Raw genomic sequence first — 15766 nt, 5'->3', positions numbered from 1 at the left:
GCAGGATGTCACAAACAGAACATTTTGTGACCAAAGAAAATGATCTATAATGTCACTTCAGTGGTGTCTCCACTATTCCCTTGCAGACACTGAATGTCAAAATGAAGGCTATACTCAAAACTGTAAATTGACATCTTTTAGGCTATGTTTTTAGGGGAACACCAAATCGGACTACTAAATCTGGTTTTACCATATATTTACATCAATAAGCACAGTAACTTGATAGCAGATGCATATAGCTGGATTGTACTTCAAAGTGGCACTCCTTCAGTCTCAGAAGCTCAGATGGGTATGGTAAATGAGAAAAGCAAAGGCTATTGTCAACATACTTTCCCCTGAATGTATAACAGCATTGTCTTGCATGTTGTTCTGATGAGTGTAGGTTAAATAGAAACTAAACAACTGTATGATTGATATTTGTGATTTGAGCTTGATCATTTTGTCACGAAAGCCATGGGATCATTCTTAAATGATGAAATGATAGTGATTCTTACTATAACTGGATAGAGCAAAAGTGAGGCAGTCTGAAATCAGATACTGACTTTTGTTTTCATTTCAACCTTTGCATTAAAAATGTTGGTTTTTAATGTACCCCATATAGTTTGCATTGTAAGGTTTTCATCCATGTTTTATAGCCAAAAGGCAAGTGTAAGATTTAAGTGTAAGCCTTTTTCAACTAAATTAGAAATAGACATGGGTTTTATTTTAACTTAACTTTGTGGAGTTTTTGCAGACATGACTTCTCCAGTCATGGAGAAGTCAAGCTTCCACACCTTACACATAAATCCTTGCTTCTAATATGTATTTGTCCCAACTTTGGTCTATAGCTTGGAGAAATTATTATCATTATCTTGTATAAAGTACGTTTTTTTAACCTATAACTTTTTATGCAGGATTTAAGTTATGAACTTTGAGATATCATTTTTGGATTAGCAGATTTTTAGCGGACCAATGCAGATGTTTTAGAACACAATTCCTTCTTGTAGTATACACGTTAAACTATTAAATATTGTCATATACATAGGCGGAGAGGTTGGCTGGTTTCTCACCACAAGGGTGAAGCACTGTACCACATCCGACAGATCCATCAGAAATAATATCTGTACCAGACTACACTTTGTGTGATCAATAATCATCTCCACACACATTTGAAATATAAATAATTAATTGCATTAACACAGCAGGTCTAGTATTTGTCGCCCCTAACGTATGACGTAAACACAGAAACTGTTTATTTCTCTCAGACGGTACGTCGTTTTCACTGTGTTTCCAGTCGGACAAATAAAGGGACGGAAACCAAACAGCCACGTAGTGAAAGGCGAAGCTCCCATAAAGGTGAGCGTGTAATATCTCCTATAACATTTAACAACAATGTCATTTTATGATTTTACTCGCGGAGTGTGTAGGTGACAGAAGGTAATCCGTTAAAGTATATAAAACCTTTCAGGGATCAATGCTGCGCCTACGTGATCGAAGCTAGCGAGCTAGCAAATTTAGCGTGACAGGTCCCGTCGTAAACACAGTCTAGCTAGCTGCCTTGGTAGCGTCGTGAGTTTAATTAATTCACCCAGCATTTAGTCAATCGTTTCTGTCGTTGGCTGGTTGGGCATGAAGGGCAATATAACCGCAGCAGTATTTACTTTTTTCAACCACATTCTGTCTCTTTTTTTCTTATTTCGCTTGAACCGGTAAGTCCAGCAAAACGGTGAAACGTTGCAGTATAGACGCTAGCAAAGTAACGCAGCTATTGTCGCACAGCAAGTGTTAACCGAGTAATACAGAATGGAGACAAAAACTTGCAACCAACAGCGAAGGGGACGTTTAGCAATTGCACATGATACCAATCGAAATATGCAGGAATGTCGCCGCCATCGGCAGCCGTTCCCGCATGACCTGTCTGTGCTAAAAGTGCAAATCGAATCTTGCTTGTCGAAAAATGTACACACCTTGCAGAATTGATAAAATGTAAAGCAGTATCTGGTCATCGCTTCCTTATCATAATTTAAGCGATGACCAGCGAAAGGCTCCATTTGAAGTACTGCCATATTGCTTTCATGGACTCTTTTTCTGGCTTGAACTTTAGCCTGTCGTCGCGTTTTGCCCCGTGTAATGGTATAATGTCTTAACGTTGGTTGCTTGTTCATCTATATTTAACGCAACACAATCTACTTAACCACCAAGCCATCGTGTTAGCCTTTGACTCAAGCTTATGTTCAAATGAAAACCCCGCTGTGTTGTTACGTAATATTATTACTGGGCTCCTCGGATCACGTGAGGAGCCGCACCCCCCTTCTGTGAAGTATATTGATCATTACTGAGCTTCAGAAGTTCCGCCCAAGAGCTCCCAATTTCATCACTGATCACGAACGAAATGCTTTTTTTTGTTGTTTTCTTCCTGCCAGTGTTCAGAAGCTTGCCTGGACATTGACATGCTCCCAGCTGGCGTGCCTCCGAAGATGGTTTTGTGAGACAGTTTTTCCAAAGGAGCCCCAGCAGTACCGTGACTGTTCTATGTCAGAAAGGAAATGGAACCTAACAATTCAGAGGCAGCTCAAATAGAGGCCATTGCATTTCAAACAGACGAAGGAATAAACTCCAAAGACGCTGAGGCTCATGCTATGGAACTGGACACACAATTGAAACGTGGACAGATGAACACACAGGACACAAAAGGGAATATTTGCAATGGTGAGTCCTGATATTGTCTTGATGGCCTGCAATTAAGATTCATGATATATACCATTATATGTTGATACTTTGTCCTCACTCCCACTGGGAAGCAAAACTAACTTTAAATTAGAACTGTGATATTTTTGAAAAACTGCACATCTTAGGAATATCTTTAAAAATGTCTAGTACTTCTGAAAATATGCTGAAACTGAGTTACTGTGTGTGCAGCAACACCAGGTGTTGCCCATGCTATTTGAAAGCAGTATTTGACACTATCTCAAAAGTATTGTTTAATTTTCATTTTTAAAATCTATAGCATATATTTACAGTATATTTACAGTACCGAAGAAGTGTTTCCATGGTGAAATGACTGTGTTTATTGCCGCAAAGAAAGACTACATATGTGTAGCAAACAAAATAATTTTGTTTGCCAGCTTTCCAGTTTGCACGGTTGTTTCCCCTTTAGGCAAATTACCAGTATCTATTTTATCTTGTTAACAATTGTTTGCTGCCAACGCCTGACCTGTTTTGTTGCCTACTCTAAAACCTGAGGCCTCATATGCTATGTGTTACATGATTTTTCAAACTAATGTGTGAAATAGCTGACCTGAATTCAAATTAGTCAGCATCAGAGGGCAACAGTCTAGAAGACTTCATCTTGACGAAAAAAAACACACTCAAAATGCTTCCCCTTGGGTAGCATATGTGTATCATTTGCAGTGACAGTTTTAGTATGAATGCAATTATTGTAAGATGATGTATTACCTTTCTCTATAGTAATTATGATAATATACAAAACAATCAAATGTTAAAAATTGTGCTCTGAGACACAAGAGTAGGTTCAGCTAGATATGCTTCAGTTGCTATAGATGTTTTCAGCTTCAATTTTCAATAATGCAATTGTAGCTTGACAATGCTGTCCAGCCAGTTTGCCAAGTGAACTACATCCACTCAGTCTAGTTTCCCAAATCTTATAATGACAATATAGTCACTTTCTTGAGGCCTCCTTTCCCTTGCCTTTCAGGTCCTATTGGTACAGATGTGATGCCAAATGGAGATGGACTTAGAGAGGCCTTCAGTGCTACAGGGGACACATGTAAAAACGGGTCCCTGCCACCAACAACTCCTCCACAGAGCACCAGCTCCCCTGTCAACTCCCCAACTCAAGAGCCCTCCCCAGGTGTGGCTGCTTATCCACCCATGATGCTAGAGAAGTCTGAGGGGGCTAGTGCTGAGGTCACGGTTCACAAGGGTGATACATTGCAGTCGCTCAAACTCAGTATGCCTATGCAGGAGACTGAATTGTGTAAGCATAAACTTATGTGGAGTGAATACCCCATTTACAATCCCCTGATTTAAACCTCGTTTTGCTTTTTTGGGTCATGTGTACATTGTTTTTGTTTTTAACTCCTTTGTCTGTGTATTATCTGAAAAGATGCATTCAGTGGGACTGAATTGTTTGACAGCTTCCTTTCTCAAACTCCCAAAGCATTTGATTGCTTCCTTGAAATGTGGTGTGGGCGCATTCTATGGGGGACTGTTTGGACTAATGGCTGCATTTTGGAACTAATCCCTCTGCTATGTTGTCTATCTTAGTATTTTAAGGGCATGAGTGCTATATGCACAATATGAAATGTATATATGTAAGTGTGTGTATATGTATGTATGTGTGTGTATATACTGTGTATATATATATATTGCTTTTATGTTTTTTTTTCTCAAGCAAATTTAGCTTGACAGCATAAATAAATCAGACAGTCAGTGGCATAGAACAGCCCTTAAATACAATGCAATACATTGGTAAAACATGTATTGAAACACCTGCTCTAAAACTTTAATGTAGTTTTCTTTTTAGGCATAATGTATTACTCCCAAATTACTGTGACTTGTGCAAAGACATGTTCCCAGGTAAAATGTTACACTTGTTATTTTTGAAGACAGGGTTTCAGGCAGCATCATACAAACATTTACACTGAAGCTCTGCCTCACCACCAAACCAGCATGAGGCTTTTTACCATTTCCTTGCTTACTATATTTCATCTTTGGAGCGTAGAAAAGCGTGTTCTTTGGTGTACTCGTGTAAGATCTAATGAATATTCCTCTTTTGGCCTAACATATTTTCCCTTTAGCCAACCAGAAGCCATCACTGGAGATGGAGAATGAGGAGAAGATTAGGCTGGAAGCTCGGCGGCGTCTGGAGGAACAACTAAAACAGTACAGAGTGCAAAGACATAAGGAAAGGGTGAGTTGATGGGAGTTGCTTTCAGGTTAAATTACACCAGGTTAGCCTTTAATTTGCTTTCAAAGCTCTTGTTTTCCTAGCCACCTTTGTTGCCATTTCTGTTTCTAGGATGTTTTCAAAAGCACAAAAGAAGAAATATGGAAGGCCGTTTTACCCAGTGCATTCGTATTTCAGGGAGATTGAAGATGCAATTTCTTCCATGAGAAAGAGTTGTGATCCTGTGGGCATTCCCATCTAGTCTCTTGCTAAGCATGTCCTTTTCTTTGACAACATGACAGTGACAGTCTAACCAATACTTTTGTATTTTTGTACTTTTTTTACAGTTTGGTTAAATATTCTGTAATGCCTGCATTTTTTTGTGTTCTACATTTTTGTGTTTGTCCTATTGATTTTCTGTCATGGTTTAATATGCCAAACAATATGCTTGGCTACAAGATGGACACCTGATTCTGTTGTCACTGCAGGGCGTTTGATTCTTTATTTCTATTTGCTATCTAGTCTCACCGAACAGGCAAGAACAGACCATTCAGCACTCTGGATCCAGAGCTCATGCTCCATCCTGAGGCTCTTCCCAGGGCTAGTACTCTTGCCATGACAAAGGAGTACTCTTTTCTAAGGACCAGTGTTCCACGTGGTCCCAAACTGGGTAGTTTGGGACTTCCCCCTTCCAAGGAGCGAAAGTCCAGATCAACCCAATCCAGCAAGATCCATTCCCTGGCTGACTACAAATCCTCTGAGAATGATGGTGGAGGAGCAGGTGGTGCAAGAACAGCAGATAACACCACAAGCTCCTTTCAGTCCACCATTAGCTCAGTTTCCACACTGTCTGAGGTCAGCGTGATGTCAGAGGGTAGCACCTATGAAAGAGAGGCACAGCCTGGTGCTGCATTCCAAGCTGGGGACAATGTCTCAGAAATTGATGGCAGTGAATCAGGAATGAGGCTGGGGAACGATGGCAATGACAGTGACAGCTCGTCTTACAGCAGTGTATCTACCAGGGGCGCATACGGTATGCTCTCCAAGGCGGTGGAAAACCAACACCAACTCTATACAGTGGAGGGGAGGGAGATTGCCCTGGAGGCCATGGGTCACTTCCCCTCCCTGCAGGAAGTGCTGCAGGCAGCCAGGGAAGAGCAGCACCAGCTGGAGCTTGAGCAGGAGCAGGAGAGAGATGGGACAGTGGAGCTCCGGAGTCGCAGAGACAGTTTCTCCAGCAGGTAAAGGTCAATGTTGAATAAGGATAGCATTGATTAAGCCAATTGTGGGGATCATTTGAATTATGAAAAACAATTAAATCAACTATCCAGTTTAAAGCTATTAATATCTTTTGGCCAATCCCAGCCAATGTCAAGCAATTGTTATGACAATGTACATTTCTTGACCAGTCAGTTGATTGATACATTTATTTTAACATTATATTCTTATAAATTTGTTTCAGTGTTTCTTTGGAAAGTTCAGTGATGGGCCATGATGAAATGCTCCAAGTGCTGAAAGAGAAAATGAGACTTGAGGGCCAGCTTGAGTCCTTGTCATCTGAGGCCAATCAGGTTATTGAGTTTTCTAATATAATATTCTGTTTCCATGAGTTTATGTGTATGTGCTGTATACGGGAGTGAGAATACATTTTGAAATATTTTCTATCTGTTTCCATCAAACTTCATGACCATAGAAATGACTATAGAGTTGAATCAATACAGTTGCCAACAAAATGTTTCTTTTTTCTTTTTTTTTTTTTTTAAATTGGTTGTATCATATTCTGACAGGTGTGTTGTTTTATTTTATGCACTAAACTAAGTTGTATTACGCCTGTTAAACGTCAACATATTGGCATTGTCATTGTGAGCATTCTCTGCCACTCATGTACCACAGCATCCCAGAACCTGTAGCATGGCTGACTTTTTTTTTTTTTTTTTTTTTCTCCCTCCATTCAATTCAGAACCATAAAAAATGTCTGTATTTCTAATGAATGTCAAGTAGTGACATTCAAAAAAGTACATTTAGCTTAGCGAGTCCTGTCTTTTCTGGGCAGGTCGCCCAGATAATAACACCATCTGAGAGTAATTGACTGTAACTCCTGGCTGCATTTTCCTGTTCTCCAGGCTCTGAAGGAGAAGACAGAGCTTCAGGCCCAGCTGGCTACGGTGAATGCTCAACTGCAGGCTAAGAAGGAGGAGGCTCAGGTTAGCCAGGAGAAACAGAGCGCCCTCACCACTGAAGTTGGCACACTGCGGCAAAATTGTAGTCAGCTAGAGAAGGCCATGGTGGAGCTTCAAGGAAGTCTAGAAGGCAAGAATGCCAGTCTAGTCTCGCTAAGCAATGACCTGAAAGTGGCTGAAGATCAATACAACAGGCTGATGGGGAAGGTGGAGGAGATGCAAAACACCGTAACTTCAAGAGACGATACACGTGAGTGATGGAGACCTGGAAAGCTGTGTAAGAAGATATTGCCACTTTCACCTCTCTTGTTAAAAACAATGTTTTATCTTACACTTTTGCAGTTCAGGAGTTACGTCAACAGGTGGGTGGCCTACAGAGCCATCTTCAGCAGGTTCAACTGGAACGCAGCACCCTGCAGAGCCGACTGAAGACCTCACAGGCTGAGATTGACTCACTCCAGCAGGTCAGACAGTGGTACCAGCAGCAGTTGTCACTGGCCCAGGAAGCAAGAGTACGACTGCAAAATGAAATGGCCAGCATGCAGGTAAGATAGATGCTGGTGGTGTGTGCTTTTTTGTGTGTCCTCTTGCTTTGCATGATACAATCAAAGATTGACACATAAAAGACAAGAGGAAAATTGTCTCAAGCCTCATCTTGCACTTTTTATTTGTTCCCAGACAGGACAGATGAATCAGATTGGTGTCATGGAACATCTAAAGCTGGAGAATGTGACACTGTCCCACCAGCTCACTGAGACCCAACACCGCTCCATCAAGGAAAAGGAACGTATAGCTGTTCAGTTGCAAAGCATTGAGGTAAATCTGTCAATTTTTTGTTTAATGCAATCAGTAGCTTTGTCTATGTTCCTGCCTAAGAAACAACCCACAGACAAGACTCTTATTTTATTGAGGAGGGGTTTTAACAATGTCTCCTTTAGATTTGATATAAATATATATGTGCTTTTCAACTTACTGTAAGTTTTAAAATGACTTTAGCATATTGATTAAAATACTTTACTGTGATCTAGGCTGACATGCTGACCCAGGAAGCTGCATACAAGCAGATCCAGGATGCAAAGACGATGGTTGAGGACGACTTGCAGCACAAATTAGAAGAGTTTGAAGAAGAGCGAGAGCGTCTAACAAAACTGGCAAACACAGCCAGCATTCTGGAAAGGGAACTTGAGCAGGTAGAGATGCCAAATGTAACTGCAACCTGTTCTTCACCTTGTTTGCTCAGTCAAAGTCAGACTATACTCTGCTTTAAACTGCCTTTGACACTTTCTCTTAGGTGAAGTTAACCCTTTCCCAGAAGGACATGCAGCTACAGTCACTCCAGAAAGAGCACCTGGAGCTGATGCGCCAGCTGACTACCACTCAGGAGAATCTGCATACCAAAGAGCAGTCCATCAACCAGCTAGAGGCCCGCTACCTGGAGTTGGAGGCGCAGCTTGCTGAGCTACAAGCAGAAGGCAACACCAAGGATGACAACATCCAATACCTTCAGAATGAGAAGATTGTTTTGGAGGTAGCACTGCAAGCAGCCCGTGCTGACAAAAGTCAACTTGATGAAGAAGCTGAGCAGCTCGGAGAGGGGGTTCTGGTGGCGTCTGATGTCTTAGATCAGCTCCGACAGGAAGTCCAGGTCAAAGCCAATATGGTAAGACACATTGGAGGTGAGAATCAATTGCTTTTGTAGTGTAGAAAGTGCATAGCTGCCAGTGACTTGGCCAGAGAGAGTTGATTTGCATAATAAATAAGCCTTCTTTTTATGCACATGGATGTGCATGTATGTTTTCCACCATCCACTATGTTTGATTGAAATTAATCAATTTAATTTCCTTAATTTAAATAGTACTACATTTGATTTATTTATTTTTTCCTCTGTGAGGTGGGCTTTCCACTGCTAAGGAGTGAATAATGAGGAACATTTTTTCTCTGTTACAGATTGAAACTCTGCAACAAGAAAATAATACCTTGAAGAAACAGGCTCAGAAATTTAAAGAGCAGTTCCAACAGCAGAAGGTAAGAGCTTTCTATTGCTTATGCTTTGAGATTGTGTACAGTTTTCTCCTGGTTATAAAAGTAAATTGAAGCCAAAAAAAGTGAAGACTGTGTAGACTCTACATTTATAAAACACTTGTCAGAAATCTCCCAGCTGGTTAAGGCTGTAACTGATGTGGGAGGATGTATTGTAGAACCAGATGGCTGTCATCTCTCAAGAATGCCCAAAGTGATGGTTGTCGTGCCTCAGTGGATAGAGCGGTGGAGGATGCTGCTCATTTGGCATTGACAGGCTGTCAGAAACTGGATGAATTTAATTGACACAATGACAGAAATGTAAATGCCATTATATTTCTTACAAGGTCTGATCATTTGTAGACCATCCTCAGACTTTTGCATTAACATTCGCTTATGTACCTACTGTATATAATACTCTTAACAGTTTAATGGATCTGAATTAATTAAAAACAACCTGGAACTTAGTTTTTCTTTGGATTCCTGTAAAATATTATAAAATGTCTTATGTATAACATTTCTAGTTTTGATTTGAACAAACAATAATGTCACAGCTAATTGGGCTTAAAAATTAATATACATTTGTTAATGTCTTATATTCAGCTGAGGAATGATGCAGTGTGGGATTCAAATACTGTCACAGCCCTCTCTTCTGCAGTGTATCTTCACTATGCTGTGAAATGTCATTTTGTTTACTGCCTCCGTTTAGATAATTTTTAGCAAGCCTACTCACCTTCCTTGAAAAGAGAATATTTACTTCATTAATGTTTTATGTAAACCTTTTGTTAAACTCAGAATGTCTTTGACTTCACAGGTGATGGTAGAAGCATATCGCCGGGATGCCAGCTCAAAAGAACAGTTGATCAGCGAGCTCAAGTCCACAAAGAAGCGTCTGTTGGCAGAGGTGAAGGACCTTAAGCAGGAGCTGCTGGGTGTTCATGGGGAGAAACAGAAGGCAGAGCTTGAACAGGCCCGGCTGCAAAAGGAGGTGGTGAGAGTCCAGGAGCAAATGAATAATATGGAGGCTCATCTTCAAATAATTCAGAATGAACGGGATCAGCTCGAAACTCAGATCCAGGTACTGCAATTTGATATTTCTTACTGAATTTACTTTTCAACGTCTTTAAAAGATAGGGTAGTTGGAAAAAGAAGTATTTGTATTTTCAATTTTACTATTTTCCTCTCAACTCAGTCTCTCCAGTTTGATCAGAACCAGCTAGCAGCAGTTACAAAAGAGAACGAAGGCCTTAGGAAGCAGGTGGAGCAAATGGAGTCTGAAGCCAAAAAGTGAGTCATCTGCTCATATGGATTTTTGGAGCTTGAATGATTCCCAATGTAACGACTTGGATCATGATTCATTCTCTGTTGTCAGGGGCTATTTATAATCACAAATATGGGACTTTGATTATACAATTTCTGATCTCCACATGGGCATGAGTCAGTACATTTTGTTTGAAAAACACACCATCCGCATTGTTACTCTTTACCCACATATGTAAATCAAATTTGATTAAAACTGTATAGTCTTCATACATGTGTCTTGCATCCCTGTATATGGTGAGCCTTATTTCTCCTTTCAATTCTTATTTAAAATCAAATAGGGCCATCTCAGAGCAGAAAGTCAGAATGAAGCGGCTGGGGACTGATTTGACTAGTGCTCAGAAGGAGATGAAGGCCAAACACAAGGCATACGAGAACGCCGTGGGCATTTTGAGCAGGAGGCTTCAAGAGGCCTTGACCGATAAGGAGGCAGCTGAAGTAGAGCTGGCGAAACTCAAGGCTCAGGTATCAGATGAGGGAAACAGCCAGGCCTTACAGGTAATGTATAAACCAGCCATATTTTAGCAGTTTGCTGGAAAATTCATAGATCTGGAACACGTGGCACATGCTAGCTATTTGATTTTATGCTTCTGCACCTTATCATCATCATGTTATGGTAGTCTTTCATATTCGGTACAAATGTTCACTTAGATTCAGGAACAAACTGTTTAGGTTTCAGGAGGTAAAATTTTGAAGGTCTAAGTCACAGTGACTTGGCGTTGTTGTTAGAGAAGTTGAATTCAGGGATGAAGTTATTAGAATTTGTTAGTCAAAGGTAATGGTCACTGGGACACCACAAATAATTTTTTTTTTTTTAAAACCATAATTCTCAAATTCATATACTTATCATACACTAAAAAGCTAATGCTAGGCTCACGGGACAAAACATTTGTCAAAGCCTTTGAATCATTGACATACTCATTATCTACTGATTGCATGGCATTGTGTTTTGTTTTTTTTTTTAGATAATGTTTTATTCGACACGCCCTCGACTCATATTCTTCATAAGGATATTTGTCATTTTATCATTTGTGATCCTAAATGCATCTCTTTAGTATCTGAAACAACTTTATTGTCAGAAATACAGTGTGGTGTTATTTTTCATCCAGGAGAAGGTTAAGATGCTACAAGCTGAGCTGCAGGCTGTGACCAACAGCAAGACCATGCTGGAGAAAGAGCTGCAGGAAGTGATCACCCTCACCTCCACAGAGCTGGAGGAGTACCAAGAAAAGGTCCTGGAGCTTGAGGATGAGGTGAACCTTTGTATCAGATTAATCTATTCGGGGGTTTTGTTTTTTTTAACCCTAACCCTTTTACATAAAAGTATTTATACCTGAAGTACAAAACATTATGTGTTATTGTTTTAACATTGATCACAAACCTGTATGAGCTGAATGTTTATTGTACAATCACACAGTTCATGTTTATTTGTTATTGTCACATTTATTTATTAATGATATGAATTAATTTCAAAGCTTCAAGAGTCCCGTTGCTTCAAGAAGCGGATCAGAAAGTTAGAAGATGCCAACAAGAAGCTAGCACTCGAGCTGGAGCATGAAAAGGGAAAATTGGCTGGATTGGGACAGTCCCACAATGCACTGAAGGAACATGCTAACATTTTGGAATCAGCCCTAGCTAAGAGAGAAGCAGATCTTGTACAACTGAACTTACAGGTGAACATATTTTGCTGCTTGCCTATATTATTGTTATATTTTTATGACATAGAAATAGAAAAAATGTTTTGAATTACGCACTTTTAACAGAGCATTTTTTTACATTTGACCTTTTTTTACAGGTCCAAGCTGTCCTGAAGCGTAAAGAGGAAGAGGACCAGCAAATGAAGCAGATGGTACAAACACTGCAACTTGCCTTGGAAAAAGAAAAAACCAAAGTCAAAGACCTGAAGGATCAGGTAAAAACTCTATGCTCTATTTTCTTCAAAACATTAATTTCAGGATGCTGAATAATTATATGCAGCTACAGTAAGGCTATGGCTTTTAACTGTTTTAGTCAGGAACGTTTGCCTCTCCTCAGATCTTCTCAGTAGTAATAATGCAATGTGTCCTTTAGGTGGCAGCAGCAAAGGCGGAAGCAGCTCACAACAGACGGCACTACAGGGCAGCCATGCTGGAGTTGTCAGAAATAAAGAAGGATCTTCTGGCAAAAGAGGACCTGGTCAAAGCTCTGCAGAGTGAAGCACATAAACTACAGTACATTCATTTGACTTATTATAAAATACTGTACTCTTAATGTAATATTCTGTTGCAACATCTGTTGCAATGATACATCTCATCTCAATAGTAATTTTTAAGTGAATATATCATACGCTGCAGGGCTCAGGATGAGCAGCACACTCAGGAGGTTGCCAAGTTCCAAGAGGAGCTTGGTGAGGCTCACTCACAGCTCCAGATCCTTCAGAAACAACTGGATGAGGAACTGGCCAAGCAGCCCCTCACTCACCAAGAGGTAATGATTCTTAACCAGGGTCAAACTGAAATATTTGGCTGATGATGAGCATTGTTTAAATGGATGGAGAAGCCATTGTCTTTCACCTCTAATATGACACTTGTTTTATTACTGTTTTTTCTAATTAATACTGTTTGTTGACCCAGTAGGTTCCCAGTTTTCTAAATCCAATTCCAGACTCGTGTTATATATCGATCTCACACAATAGCAAATGTTGGGTCAAATTATTGTGAAATGTTTGTTCAGGTTGAGGACCTGAAGTGGGAGGTGGAGCAGAGGCAGAGGGAAATTGAAGCTCAGAAGCAGCAGGTAGAGGTGATGGAGCAGTGCCATCAGAGAGAGTTGGACAACCTACAGACAGCTCTGCAGGCAAGCATTCACTTGATTGTATCATATGGATACAAAGATGCTAAATATCGATTGCTATGCTATTCTATATGTTAGAAATGTAATATACTGTATGGTATTAGTGTATTTATGAATATGTGGAATGATGTTTGCCAGAAAAAGAGAGTTGAGGAATGAATTAAGGGTGAAGTAAGCACTATAGTTAATTCTTTACAGCACTTACAATTTTCACCATCATCCTGTTTTCAAAATGTTTTAAAATCAAGAAAATTTCTCTTGGCCTCAGAACATCAAGGTGGAGCTGGAAACGGTGCAGGATGAGTTGAACTGCACCAGGAAGGACAAGTTTATGCTGCAGGCCAAAGTGGGTGAGCTGAGGAACAGCATGAAGACAGTTCTTCTGCAGAACCAGCAACTCAAACAGGACCTCAAGCAGAACCGTCTTCGAAAGGTAACATTCCTTTATCTTTCTGAAGTCCTGTGATCATTTGTTGCCTTTTCATAGGCACGTTTTGAATTGTGGGGAAACCTTCAACATTTGTGCTGACAATGACTAAACATATTTTAATAATTAAGTTGAGGAATGTTTTTTTTTTTTTTTGGTGTGTTTCTTTTCCCATTTCACATTGACTGCAGTAACCATGTTATTGTGTTGTCCAGCTGGGTGTACCCCTTTTCTACACTATGAGTAATGCTTACAAAACCAGTTCAGTCTTTTTAGACATATAAATGCCAATTTTGTAAATGTAATGCCAATAAGGAAGGCATACTGAGATTAACTGACTAAATACACCCCTGTAATGGTGTGGGAGCAGCAGCGCATGGACTTTAAGAGTGAGGGGAACCCATCCAACCCAGTGACGCCTGTTAAGATCCCGGACTGTCCAGTCCCTGCCTCACTACTGGATGAGTTACTGAAACCATCAACTTCTGTCAACAAGGAGCCCCTCAACAACCTGCACAACTGTCTACGACAACTTAAGTAAGTCCATTGTTGTAAATTGTAGAAATTCCTACATGAAGCTTTTGTTGTGTAGCATTGAGCAGTTGTCCAATCCCGGGGACATCTGATGGGTTTTTTTTTTTTCCCCTTTTCTTTTTCTACTTTTTTTCTCTCAGGGAGGAGATGGATAGCCTTCAAAGGCAGATGGAGGAACACACAGTAACAGTACATGAGTCAGTGAGCTCATGGACAAACACAGAGGAGGGACTGGCTCAACTGGGGCTTCAAAACAACATCTCCAACTCATCAGCACCGCCAAACAAGATGGTGGTAAAAAATAACAATGAAGCAGAAGAGCAGCAATCATAAAAAAAAACAAAACACTTTTCTCAGGCCAATAGAGGGAGAGTGGAGTTTTATCCACAAAGGCACTTTTAGCCCCATAATCCCTTTCTCTGTTCTTAACAATTGCTGCCAACATTTGGCATTCTCCCATCATTTCGCAGAGTAATACTTTATATACCATAGCTTTATTCTTTCCTCTTTATTTGTCTGTTGTTTATATTTTTGTTATGCAATTTTCTCATTTATTTATTCAGAGTTGAGGAATTATAACTTTTCATTTGAGAGCTACTTTAGGAGAATCTCTCATCTGGACTTGTTTTATCACAGATAAAAATATGGTCTACTTATGGAACTCATCTGTTTGGCCAGTTTTCCCCTGTTGAATAAGCCGTTTTACTCACTAAATGGTATTTAGTCATCATCCTCCTTATATGAATCCTGCAGTTTTGCTTAATAATGATAGCTGACATTATTTTAAAAAGTGTTTTTGGTGACTCTGAGTCTGCCAACATACTGACAACAACTGTTCTTCCATTTCTTTGTGCCTGTGTACAAGTGAAGGCACTCATATATGATTTAACTGATATGCTAACACTTGCACATCATCTTTAAGCAGCTTGTGATGAACCATCATCACTTTTCTTTTCATAAATTTAAAAGTCATACACAATTGTGGGCAGTTTTTTGTATGGTCTGTTGTTAAAATGCAGTGTCTGTTAAATTTGTTGCTACCACATGGCCTTGGGAGCAACAAAGAATTATTAATCTCAGTTATGTATGGAGGTGTTTAGTCAAGCATGGACTGCAGTAATTCGCACGCAAAAAAAAAAGCCTTAAGCAATCTTTAATATGCTGTAAAGGACTACGTCGGTTCTGCTGAGGGTGTGTTCAAGATGATATGTTGTATTGTTGTGTGTGGAAATCCTAACTGAAGAATGGTTTATTAAGAACTAAGTGAGTCTGATCAACTGACATTGCACACTAGGTTGTCACAACTAAACTAATTGGGAGGGCTGTAAGGTGAAGAAGAATAGTTACTTCTAACTGCAGGTGCAATTAGATGTATTCATTTTCTAATGTTACAATTGGTACATACTGTATTTGAAAAAACAAACTTGTTTTATGGTTGTTTCATGGTTAAAGGCATAAGTTAATTGTTTCCAGAGGTTAATATATGGATACACTTCCTTTTTTGTATGATTGTAAATTCAATCTAATTGTTTAATAGTGTAAAGACGATGGAATAACAAGATATCA

General features: G+C 39.8%; 1 protein-coding gene across 2 annotated transcripts; it reads left to right on the top strand.

Moving 5' to 3' along the window:
* The first annotated feature begins 1287 nt into the window (after positions 1 to 1287).
* Positions 1288 to 14593, top strand: golga3 (golgin A3). 2 transcript variants are annotated; one of them, XM_029510094.1, is made up of 24 exons: positions 1288 to 1335; positions 2403 to 2688; positions 3695 to 3850; positions 4800 to 4912; positions 5411 to 6129; positions 6351 to 6459; positions 7012 to 7318; positions 7411 to 7613; positions 7747 to 7884; positions 8097 to 8258; positions 8360 to 8728; positions 9016 to 9093; positions 9902 to 10165; positions 10280 to 10374; positions 10689 to 10905; positions 11517 to 11660; positions 11883 to 12080; positions 12203 to 12319; positions 12478 to 12617; positions 12741 to 12873; positions 13120 to 13242; positions 13508 to 13672; positions 14037 to 14203; positions 14341 to 14593. In XM_029510094.1, exons 2-24 carry the CDS (start codon positions 2526 to 2528, stop codon positions 14531 to 14533), a joined length of 4473 nt encoding a protein of 1490 aa, XP_029365954.1. In that variant the 5' UTR covers positions 1288 to 1335; positions 2403 to 2525; the 3' UTR covers positions 14534 to 14593. The 2 variants fall into 2 exon arrangements, with proteins under 2 accessions (XP_029365954.1, XP_029365953.1); XM_029510093.1 differs by having other exon boundaries at positions 3695 to 3976.
* The last annotated feature ends 1173 nt before the right edge of the window (positions 14594 to 15766 follow it).

Source organism: Echeneis naucrates, chromosome 9 (genome assembly GCF_900963305.1).
Source record: "Echeneis naucrates chromosome 9, fEcheNa1.1, whole genome shotgun sequence".
Classification (NCBI taxonomy): Eukaryota; Metazoa; Chordata; class Actinopteri; order Carangiformes; family Echeneidae; genus Echeneis; species Echeneis naucrates.
The sequence above is the reverse complement of the archived record's forward strand: the minus strand, read 5'-3'. Positions and strand labels throughout refer to the sequence as shown.